This window comes from Mustela lutreola, chromosome 1 (genome assembly GCF_030435805.1).
Source record: "Mustela lutreola isolate mMusLut2 chromosome 1, mMusLut2.pri, whole genome shotgun sequence".
Lineage (NCBI taxonomy): Eukaryota > Metazoa > Chordata > Mammalia > Carnivora > Mustelidae > Mustela > Mustela lutreola.
Window position 1 is genome coordinate 163,529,617 of NC_081290.1, and position 12,083 is coordinate 163,541,699.

General features: G+C 54.4%; 1 protein-coding gene across 3 annotated transcripts in view; it reads left to right on the plus strand.

The window, feature by feature from the left end:
* The window catches only part of LOXL2 (lysyl oxidase like 2), an 87,509-nt gene that overhangs the window by 47,706 nt on the left and 27,720 nt on the right, over positions 1-12,083 (plus strand). The window contains exons 4-6 of one of the 3 annotated variants that reach the window (XM_059178117.1): positions 362-573; positions 6,395-6,617; positions 10,750-10,954. In XM_059178117.1, the coding sequence (XP_059034100.1) occupies positions 362-573; positions 6,395-6,617; positions 10,750-10,954 (640 nt within the window). The remainder of the gene's footprint in view (positions 1-361; positions 574-6,394; positions 6,618-10,749; positions 10,955-12,083) is intronic. The other 2 variants (XM_059178123.1, XM_059178129.1) reach the window with 2 other exon arrangements.

Consider the following 12,083-nt stretch of genomic DNA (forward strand, 5'->3'; position numbering starts at 1 on the left):
CACACATGCGCGCACAGACATGCTTTGGAGTAAAATACAACATACAAAATCCCAATTGTTTTTAATATATAACTTGAGAATTCAAAGAGAACACGTTTTCTGTTCCACATTTATTTTGAGAACCCAGGGATGGAGGCTGCCGCGTTGTGCTGTCTGGGCTTTTTGGAGGCTGTAGGAGAAGCTGCTGGGGTCCTGGGGGCCTCTTCTCTGACTGCTCCTGGGCCCCGCCTGCCCTCCCTCCACCCCGCCCCAACCCCCACCGCCCTGCAGGACCTGAGGCCAGAGGGCCCTGCCGACCGCCACCTCTCCGTGGCCAGACCAGGCAAGTAACTCCTCTGCTTCTGTGCCTTGTCCCTTCCAGAACCTAAACATCCAGGTGGAGGACATCCGGATCCGAGCCATCCTGTCGGCCTACCGCAGGCGCATGCCTGTGACAGAGGGCTATGTGGAGGTGAAGGACGGAAAGACCTGGAAGCAGATCTGCGACAAGCACTGGACAGCCAAGAATTCCCGAGTGGTCTGTGGCATGTTCGGCTTCCCCGGGGAGAAGACGTACAACACCAAAGTGTACAAGTAAGGGCACCCCCCACACACACACACAAAGGAGAGTCCTTCCTGCCGTACGTCGTGGCAGGCCAACCCGTGACCCTCCGCCAAGCCTGCCCTTGAGAAACTCCTGTCCTGTGGGAGACACATACCCCCCCAAAGTGTGATGAAGGTCGGTGAGAGCAGAGATGAAGTTCAAGGTGCTCGAGCCTGGAGAAATTCCGCCAGTCGGGATAGACGGTCCTCACAGTGACAACAGGGGTTGAACGAGGACAGTACTAGCCAGGCCAGGAGCGGGGCAATGCCAGCTTCAGGGGACATGTCCACTTTTCCTCAGCAAGTGATTATTGAGAGGATAATCTGGGCCTTTCAGCAACTGTCAGGAAATTAAAAAATGGTTGATTTGACTCAGTTACACCCATCCTGGTTAAACCTTACAGTGCTGGTATGGTTTCCAAAGTTAGCATCTCCCTGGGGGGCAGAGAGGTGAGATACCAAGGAGACTCAGAGTAACCTGCCCCGAGGGGTGTCCTGTGAAGGGATTCGGCCCCCTGACAGGCTTGCCACTGGAGTACCTTGGTTGACAGTGGGGTCTTCCTCATTATTAATGAGGTCTGTTTATTACTAATGGTAATGACGGTCTGTTTCTGACCATCTGTGGGATGGGCTCTGCTCCTAGCCCCGAACCCTCACAGCACCAGGAAGTAGGGGGCTGTTTCCGGGTCAAAGAAAGTAGGAACTAAGGTCCGAACACAGGTCTCCAGCTTCCGGGTCTGCCCTCCTAGAGAGTGTGGACTCACAACACTGCCTCTCTCCTTTCAAACCAAGGGCAGGGAATTTCGAAGTCACAAGACGTGGGTTCCAAGCCAAGCTCTACTTCCAGATCCCTGGGGTCAGGGCAGGCTGCATCACTCCGTGGGCTTGGCCCCGTGCCTTTGGTTAGAGCCCCAGTCGGCCACTGGGGTGAGCGTGGGCAGCCAGGAAGGCTCACAACACCCCTGTGGATGATTGCAGTGTCGATTCCCACCCTCCGCCCCCCTCCCCGCCCCCCGCAAGCCAAGATAAGGCCCAGAGCTTCCTGGTAGCCCAGGGCAGCTGGGAGGCGGAGTGGTCTCAGGCCTCTGAGTCTCTGGCCAGCTCCCGACAGCTGGTCAGCTCCTTCCCTGGGGACACCTTCTCAGCTTTTCCGACCCACTGGAGCCAAGAAAAGCAAACCCCTCCCCTGGCTGGCCCCACCACAGCCCCCAGCCCAGTCCTAGTGGGAAGGCTGCCATCAGACCAAGGCCAGGCTGCACATGCCTTGTACAGAGAGCATTTGAAAGCCGTCTCCCTAGCTGAGGATGGTCCTGAGTCCCCTTCCTGCTTTCGAGGAGGGGTCTCAGATCTGCGTTTGGCGGCTGTGCCCCAAGCGATCCTCTCAAGGGCCTGGTTGGAAGCTGTCTTCTCGCTCCTCCCACCCCTGTGTCTGGCTTCCCTGTTCAAACTGGGACAGGAAGAGGCCCCAAGGGCTGGGAGGCATCCAAGGCCACAGCGGAGGGTGGTGTTCTCAGCCAAGTTGGGAGATGATTAAGGACGCTGCTGATTCCCAACCCTAGCCAGAGAGGGCAGGAGGGTGGGCACTAAAGCTTGTAGCCGTGTTTCCTGTTAGCCTCTGAGACTCAGCGGACAGCTGGGTCCCCAGACAGAAAGGCACACTGGGAAGTTTCTGCCTCAGTGGTGCTGTTGGGACCGTGATGGCAGCTGGCTAGAGGAAGCTGTTAGTGACGAACGGGGACTCCCAGGGCATGCAGCAGCCTCAGACATCACCTGGTCCGAGTCCTCAGTCCACAGAGAAGGAGATGCAGGCCTGCAGATCAGGGCACTGGGGGTTACAGAGTCCAGGACACTGGGGAGTCCAGGTGTGTTCTCCACACAGCTATTGCCCCCTCCAGCCCCAGGCTCCTGCTCTACTCGACCCCAAAGGCAGGGCCTGGCTACAGGGCACAGGGCCCCACCACGGGGGGCGGCTGTTTAGTCTAGGAGCTGGGCAGGGCTGGCCTAGGGACAGGGGTCTGGGAGCTGTGCTGAGAGGCTATGGACAGCAGAGGCCTAGGAGCCGAGTGAGGGTCACCCTGCATGGTCCCCGAGTCTGCGCCTTCCAGCAGCCTCCTTCCCCAGCCCTTGCCGCAGCCTGTCCCTGTCCCTGCTGTTGCTGACGTGCGTCAGTTCCAGGGACGCCCTTCACCCTGGGAAGAAAATCGTTCTCAAAGTGATTCTGTCTAGAGTGGGGTTAGCCATCTCCACTCGGTCCGAAGAAGCTTTGCAGCCTTAGACATTTACCTGGGCGGTGCCTGAGGCCTCGCCCCCTTTGCTCTGTCTGCCAGCTGGTGTGTTTGGTGGCCAGAGAGGGGCCTCGGTCATCCCCAGGGCCAGGGCCACAGCTCTTCATCAGAGCCTCCCAGCTCGCCACCCTCTGCCCTCCAGGTGGTTCCTGCAGGTCCCTCAGAGTCCTTGTGCCCTCTGGGTTGCCGGGAGTGGAGTCAGCTGCTTTGCCATTAGCGGACTTTTGCTCCGGCCCCGGGGAACCATGAATGCTCCTTGAAGCTAATCAGACTGAAGCTTCAAGGCCCTTTCTTGGAGCCAGGAGCATTTTGTGATCTTTTTTTTTTTTTTTTTCTTAGAGCAGGACCCCAGTGTTGACGCTAATTTATTGATATGAGCTCACGAAGCTGATATTCTGCCTCTAATGTTGCCTCTCAGGAGTTAGGAAAAACTTTAACAATATGGTTAGTTGGCTGAGACTAGGGCCAAAATTTGGCCCACGGTGAGCGAAAGGGACATGCCAGGTCTCCTTGATTTCACGCAAAGGAAGGGATTCAAAGACTTACAGAGACTGAAACATTGGAGTGCACTTGTCATCTGAGCTCTCACCCACCCTGGGAGGGTCCAGAAGACACGCTTGCCCTAGGACTGAGGAATAAATCTGTGTGGGAAACCCTGGCGTTCTTAAGAACTCCCGGAGAGCTCTTCTCTACAGGCCATACCTCCCCATAACTGCGGAGTGGGGCTGCATGTGACTGGATCCCAGGGCAGAAGGGCCGGGGGACAGCACTCAGCCTCCCAAGGCCAGGTGAGCGTGGTTCCCGAATGACAGCATCTTGACCCCTACAGACCCATGGTGTGGGCTGGTTGGTCATGGTGTTCCTAGAAGCAATGGATAGGAAGCCTACCGAATTCTTACTCGTTCTAGGTGACAGAAACTCTAGGAGAGAGAAGAAAAATCAAACATGAGTCATAAAAACAGAGAGTTGCACCCCTCCCCCAAGTCCCAGACCTGAGCCAGCTTACACGCAGGACCCCTTGAGTGAAGGGGAGGCCAGGTCCCCTTGAAGAAGGACCCCAGCTAATCAATTACCCAGCCTTCCCCAAAGGGACCAATGGCCTCTTACCAAAGGGTGCACCGGGGAAGGGGAAATAACCAGAATTTTAGCAGGACTAGACACAGGCTCTGAACGACACTGCTTCCAGTAGACCCACTGGTCACTTTGGCTCTCCAGTAAGAGGAGGGGCTCCTGAAGGTCAGGTGATTAATGAAGTTTTAGCTCAGGCCCATCTCACAGTGGGCCCAGTGGGTCCCCGAGCCCATCTTGTGGTTATTTCCCAAATTCTGGAATTCATCCTTGGAACAGGCATACACAGTAGCTGGGAGGATCCCTAACAAAATCTCGCTTTTCCCTTGGCTGGGGAAGAGCCAGGAGGACTTTTCATTTTCGGGCGCAACAACCCCGCCGAGGGTTCATAGGCCTAGACACCCCTTTCTCCAGCAGGCTGCCCCCCGGGGCCCAAAGCTGCCCCTCACTCCAGTCACCCTCCAAACAGGAGACCTGGCCCGGGCTGTCCTCCCCAGGACTTGCCTCATGTCTGCACCCCACCCCCAACCCGGGACCTGGCCCTGGAGCTGGTGACTCACTGAGTGACTGAGTGGGGGAGGGGGGACCGCTGCCCGGTGTAGTGGAGGCCTGTGCATTCCTGTGAGCTGATGTGAGAGAGAAGCAGGGCCTGCCTGGGAAAGACCAGAGCAGATCTGTGTTTGCTGTAGGCCCTGCAGTCTACACTGAGCTCAGTACATCTCTTGCTGGGTGAGGGCGCTGTTCACTGAACCCTGGAAGTAAGAGGATGTTTTAGGCCTTGCTCAGCTGGTCTCCCCCGAGTGGGTTTGCTCACCTAACATGGAGGTGGCCAGAGGAACAAGCGGGAGGCAGCCCTCAAGGGTGGTCTCCAGTCCGAGGTAGGGGTGTCATGGGGAACGAGCTGGAGGTTGTGATTTCAAAGGCAGCAGCCTCGTGTGCACAAAGTGGGGAGGGGCCACAGTGCTTGGAAATTTCCCAGGAGAGTCCTTTTTTTAAAGATTCTCTGTCATTGGGCACACAGGTACACTAGAACTATTACCCGTCGAAATTTCGGGTTAAGAAAAAATATTGGCAGTGTCTGTAGGGTTTCACCTTCCTCCGTGTTCACATCCCTTCACTCCTTAACAAAGTGGAAACTCCCAAGGCCTCCCCTACCAGCAGAAACAGGACCCCCTCTTCTGCCCCGCCCTGGTCTGCCCCGCCCTGGGCCAGCCTGCCCTGGGAGGCCCCTCCCCTGGGCAGCCGGCAGCAATGCTGTGGGTCTGTCTGGCTGTGTGTGGTTCTGCCAAGCAGGGACAAGCACACAGACCCCCAGAGAGCTGGGACGGCGTTGAGAGGACCGAGGACGCCCTGTGACACCTTCCTTTGCAAATCTCACCGTCATTCAGAGCCTAGCTCAAATCCTGCTCCTCCCTGAGAACGTGTCTCAGGACGGCAACCCTGGGGAGCCCTACCGTCTCGTATCGCCGTTGTTTCTCCTTCAACGAGATAGTTGCCGGTGCTTTTACAGACACAGACGAAGCCCTTCCTGTGTGTGGTTTTAATTGCTTCACAGGTGGTATAAGCAGTCTTACCAAGGAGATCCCATTCCCTTCTCATGTGGAGAGGGGGAACCTGAGGCACGGTTACCTTTCTGTTGACCAGTTCCTTATTTATCGGTTGGTTATTGTTTTAGAAAACACTTTGGCTCACCTTAACCTTTATTCTGCCTTCCAGAAACACATAAAAAGGAATACTTTACGCATAATACAGGCTAAGACCTTCCCTTAGGCAATGCTCCATGGACACCATCAGCCTCACTGGCTCCCATGTGAATATTTGATAAGGTCCGTGGCTGACTTTCATGACCATTTTCATTTCCAACAAGTTATGCTTTGATTCAGCCCATGGGGTGATTTAAGACTATTCTCGTTGGTTGCTTCTAATTGGATCCACACCTTTGATCTTGTGTGTCACTGGGAGAGAGTTTAACATTCAGCTCGTTCTGCTCGTTGACACAAGCAAGAAACCCCAACCGACTGTGTGGAAATTTTCTGAAGCGTTTAGGTGAGCAACCATTCTGGTTTGCCTGGGACTGAGGATTTCCTGGGACCGGGGATCTTACCTCATTTAAATCCCTGCGTTTTGTGTTTATAGGCTTTAGTGTTATCTCGCTCCTGAGTCTCTCCTCTCCTAGCACCTAGGCTACCTGGGGGAAGGAGGCCATGTCCGCCCTTCCAGGTCCTGCTCCCCAGCGCCCAGCATGGTGTCCCGCACGGCTGAGGTGCTCAGCGAGTGCTCTATCACTCATCGAGGCTGAGGTCCAGGTGCATGGACTGTGGCCCGTTTCATTCCCCACCAGATCCCCAGAAGCCAGCATAGCAGCTGGCCCTGTGTCCCCATTCCCCAGTCGTGGAAGGAACGAGGTGGGGGTGGGTGCTATGATGCCCTGGTCAGCCAGCCGGTCTCGCCCCCCGCAGGATGTTTGCCGCCCGGAAGAAACAGCGCTACTGGCCGTTCTCCATGGACTGCACGGGCACGGAGGCCCACATCTCCAGCTGCAAGCTCGGCCCGCAGGTGTTGCTGGACCCAGTGAAGAATGTCACCTGTGAGAATGGGCTGCCGGCTGTGGTGAGCTGTGTGCCTGGCCAGGTCTTCAGCCCTGACGGGCCCTCGAGATTCCGGAAAGCCTACAAGCCAGAGGTGAGGACACGGCCAGAGGTCTGGCTCCTTGAGGGGGGGGGCGGGATGTAGGCCAGGGAGCGGAGGACCCCCCCACCCAGGAAAGAATGAGGAATGCTGGCCCCAGCTCAGACCACTTGCCTACAGGGTAGGAATGTAGTGGGACCCCTGTCCGGGCCGGCCTCGCCCATAGATGCCACCTCTAGAGTGTGATGTGCCGCAGGGCCCCAAATGCTCAGCACCCCTACCTGGCCTTCTACCATTGCTCCTCCACTCTGAGACCAGAATCCTCTACGTGCAGGACAGATACCAAGGAGAGGAAAGCACTTCCTACCCACTGTCACGGGCTCTGTGCGCTGCCTTCTGGCCAGGCTCAAAAGGCAGGGGCAGGGGAGTCCTGCTCAATTCCCAGAGGACAGGAGTGTTGGGGGTGGTGGGAAAGTCAGCATAATTCTCAAAAGCACCTGAACTCCGCTACAAGTGTTTCTGAGCGTGTTTTGTTCTGCAACAGAAAGGATAAAGATTTTTAAAAGTGTTCACCAAGACAGACAAGGAAAATCTGCCATTCATGTCTGTGTCACTCGTAGCCCTCAGTCACCTTCTGAGTGCGCAAGCAGCACCTGTGTGTGCACATACGTGTTCACATATGTGTGTTCATGTGTACGTGTGTTCTCGCATGTGCATGTGCACACATGTTCACTGTGTGTGTATGAGTGTGTTCAAGATATGTCGGAGTACATCTGCTCACATAAATGACAGCCCTGTTTCGAGTGTCTGGTTTCTTAGGACAGGTGAACTGTCCCCACCATGGCAGTCTAGACACAGTCTCTCAAACAGGGGACGTGTGCTCCTCTATCTTCCCTTGAAAATCATACCCTACCTTTTTTTCTACGTCCACCAAAGGTTCTCTGGGTTGTGCATGTTCTGGAAACTGCTCACAGGGGACTGGGGGGTGGCAATAGCACGGGAGGAGGAGAAGGAGGGTAGGAAGGGTGGCCGCTCATTTATTAAGGAGCGATTCCCCATGCCAGATAAAACCTCCACGCTCACACGGGCAGGTGAGCTCTGACCACGTCACGGGTAATAGGAAGGGGAAAGGCCATGATGGGGATAGACGGTGTGTCAGCTGGATCCAGGCCATGGGACAGGAGGAGCAGCCCCTTCCCAGTCTCAAATACCTCACTCTGAGTCTCTTTCCCTCTCCCTGTCTCTCCCATCTTTCCCCTCTGCCACCTCCTCTCCTCGTCAACATCTAAGGACCTGCTCTTGGGAAGGGGGTGGTAACACTCATCCAAAGGAAAACGGAAGCCTGGGCGGGAGGCAGATAAACCAGTTGGGTGCCGCTTCCCAGGTGGGGGGCAGTGTGTTCGCACAAAAGAAAAAGCCTTCAATGAAAAGAATGAAACGAATACCGTGAGCCCAGCCATCAACCATTTGGAGTGCCTTCCTGACGCTTCCAGCAGCCAGCCATCTCCACCGCCTCAGTCTCCCGGGGGCCTCCAAAATACACAGCCCCCCCCAGCACACACATGCAGCCAGGCAACATAGACAGCCCCCCTGACAGTGCCACACCCCTGCCCGCATCCCCCACACACCCTCGCTTGCCCCCTGCCCCTGCCACACGATGTGATGGCCACATCCTTCCTACAGCCTCAGCCTGAGCCTCCAAGCTTTTCTCATGGGTCAGACCCTACTGTTTTGGAATTCCTTTTGCTGTGTGGTTTAAAGCAAAGGAATCAAGTTCATGCCAAAGGAATTTAGAAAAAAAAGGGGGAGTGAGTCTTACATCACCTTTTCCCTTGGTTTCTCTCTTTCCTCCGGGCCCAGCTGACACTGCATGGTCACTGCCAGGCTGGGACGAGGTTCTTGGGCAGTCTGCCGCCATCAGGCTAGAGGAATACAGGGTCTGCCCCCTCATAAATGAGCAGCCACCTCCTGTCCTCCCCCTCCTCTTCCCATGTGTTGCTCCCACCCACAAGCCCATATGATCAGTTTCCAGAACATGGGAGCTACAGCTGCCCGAGCTAGACAGCTTGGGCCGGCTGGTGGGGGAAGGGAGAGGGCACTGCTCCACGGCAAACAGACTGCAGCCGGCAGAATCTGGTTTGTTCCCTAAAGCTTGTAGGTTCCGGGTGTTTGCACACACCCCTGTGCCTCTTCTCTGGCTAGTGCCTGGCTCAGAGCAGTCCCCATGGTCTGTAAGCCTGGGGGCTATCACTGCGCCCTGCCCTGCCATGGCAGCCACAAGGCACCGCTAGTGGGAGGGAGCCATGTGGCTGAGTGGGAACCTCGGCTAGAGAATGGACATGCAGGTTCTGGTCTGAGCACTGGTGGAAATTGGCTCTTATGCCCATGTGATTAAATAAACCCTGTGTTCCACCCGGTTTCCAAGCTGTCAGTGAGCACTTAGGGGCGTTTAAACCATAAGCACCCAGGAAAAATGTCTAATGGGAAAAAGACAGTCTCTTCAACAAATAGTGTTGGGAAAACTGGACAGCCACATCCAGAAGAATGAAACTGGACCATTTCCTTACACCACAAACAAAAATAGACTCAAAATGGATGAAAGACCTGATGTGAGGCAGGAGTCCATCAAAATCCTTGAGGAGAACACAGGCAGCAACCTCTTGGACCTCAGCCGCAGCAACTTCTTCCTAGGAACAATGCCAAAGGCAAGGGAAGCAAGGGCAAAAATGAACTATTGGGATTTCATCAAGATCAAAAGCTTTTGCACAGCAAAGGAAACAGTTAACAAAACCAAAAGACAACTGACAGAATGGGAGAAGATATTTGCAAATGACATATCAGATAAAGAGCTAGTATCCAAAATCTATAAAGAACTGATCAAACTCAACACCCAAAGAACAAATAATCCAATCAAGAAATGGGCAGAGGACATGAACAGACATTTCTGCAAAGCAGACATCCACATGGCCAACAGACACATGAAAAAGTGCTCCACATCACTCGGCATCAGGGAGATACAAATCAAAACCACAGTGAGATATCACCTCACACCAGTCAGAATAGCTAAAATTAACAATAGACAGGAAATGACAGGTGCTGGCGAGGACGCGGAGAAAGGGGAACCCTCCTACACTGTTGGTGGGAATGCAAGCTGGTGCAGCCACTCTGGAAAACAGTATGAAGATTCCTCAAAAAGTTGAAAATAGAGCTACCCTACGACCCAGTAATCACACTACTGGGTATTTACCCTAAAGATTCAAATGTAGGGATCTGAAGGGGCACGGGCACCCCAATGTTTATAGCAGCAATGTCCACAATAGCCAAACTATGGCAAGAACCTAGATGTCCATCAACAGATGAATGGATAAAGAAGATGTGTGTGTGTGTATACGTATACAATACACACAATACACACACAATATACTATACAATACACACACACACACACACACACACACACACACACACACATACACTGGAATACTATGCAGCCATCAAAAGAAAGGAAATCTTGCCATTTGCAAGAACATGGATGGAAGTAGAGGGTATTATGCTGAGCGAAATAAGTCAATCAGAGAAAGACAGCTATCATATGATCTTTCTGGTATGAGGAATTTGAGAGGCAGGGTGGGGGGTCATGGGGTGTAGGGAGGGAAAAAATAAAACAAGATAGGACTGGGGAGGGAGTCAAGCCATAAAGACTCTTAATCTCAGGAAACAAACTGAGGGTTGCTGGAGGCGGGTGGTAGGGATGGGGTGGCTGGGGGGGATGGACATTGGGGAGTTTATGTGCTATGGTGAGTGCTGTGAATTGTGTAAGCCTGATGATTCATGGACCTGTACCCCTGGGGCAAATAATATATTCTATGTTAATAAAAAAAAAATAATAAGCTGTAAGCACCCACCCTCTCTGCACACCTAGTGGGGCTGCCTCTTGAAGAGCCAGGCTGATTTGGACCTGGGGTAGAATCAGAGGTAGCGGTAGCAGGAAGTGCAGCGCGAGGACACGCGGCAGGCTCCCCATCCCCGCGCAGTGTCCACTGCCTCAGTCCCCCACCTTCTTGGTTAGGTGCCTGCACAGGCTCAGCTCCTAGCCCAGGCACCTCGCTGCGGAGAGGGGCGGCAGAGAAGAGAGGGTGGATGGGCAGTGCCTGCCTGCAGAACGTGCTTCGGCTTTTGCACTCAGCAGGACCGTGTGTCTCTCCAGCAACCTCTGGTGCGGTTGAGAGGTGGTGCCAACATCGGGGAGGGCCGAGTGGAGGTGCTCAAGAACGGAGAATGGGGCACTGTCTGTGATGACAAGTGGGACCTGGTGTCTGCCAGCGTCGTCTGCAGAGAACTGGGCTTCGGGAGTGCCAAAGAGGCCATCACTGGCTCCCAGCTGGGGCAAGGTAAGGACTGGGGAAACGTTCTGGGGTCTCTCTATGGGGAGCATGGCACAGAGAGCCCAGCCCCAGCAGGCTGGCTTCAGGCTTTTCAGGGTCTTCCTGTTTGGCCTCCTCCCTCCTGCAGCTGCTGCCCTGTTCGAGAATGCCAGGCCTCTCCCAGTAGTCAGAGCTGGAAGGGAACTTAGAACCCCGAACTTCCATTTTATGAATTTGGAAGCTGAGACCCAGAGAAAGAAGTGAGTAACCAAGATCAGACAACATTATTAGCAGCCCATGAAGACTTTAATGGAGGTCTCCCAGCTCGCAACCCAGTGCTCTCCACTGCCCCACCGAGAAAGCTGGAATTCTCAGGCCCTTCCTCTAGGACAGGATCTCAGAATTCCTCTGGCCGTGGCCCACCCCAGGCACACAAGAATCTCAAAAGTCATCTCACTTTCCCACTCTAGCATAGCCCCACAAACATTCTCTCCCTGCCACCAGAGACTGGGAACAGGATGCCCCGCTCTGGATGTCACGTGATGCTAACGAGAAGGGGCCTGGTTCTTATTAAGTGTCCCGAACAAATCTTTCATCTAAGCAGAGAACAAAAGTATAAGAGGCTTTCAAGCAGGTCATTTCATTGAGAACAGTGATGTAAACGTGACATGAGGACATGACAGACAGCTTCCCTTTCTGACAAGGGTGGGGCATCCTGTCCTGTGGGGAGATGTTTCCATACTGCCGGACAAGGGCCATCGCCCCGCAGAGAGGAATGTGGTGAGGTCATTGATCACAGGCTGGAGGAAGGAACAGCCCAGTGGACTGGAGAGAGAGTCCTGGAATCAGAGATGCCCTGCTGGGGAGGACCTCAGTTCATCTGATCCAACAGCCGAGGCCTGGAGGCATGAGAGGACAAGCCTTCATAATGAATGGTGGAGAAAATCTGAAACCCGAGTCATTAGCTCTCAGATTTGGGCTTCTCCTGGTATGTCCACCATGGCCCAGTCCTGTGCACATTCAGAATCCCCATTCTGCAATCCCACAAGCTTCCTAAGCATGCACAGAAGGTTAGGGATCTAGGCTGGCCTCTGACGTTGCGTTGTGCCAACTAGAAGCCTCAGTTATACCGCAGGCCAGTCCTCTTCTCCCTAGT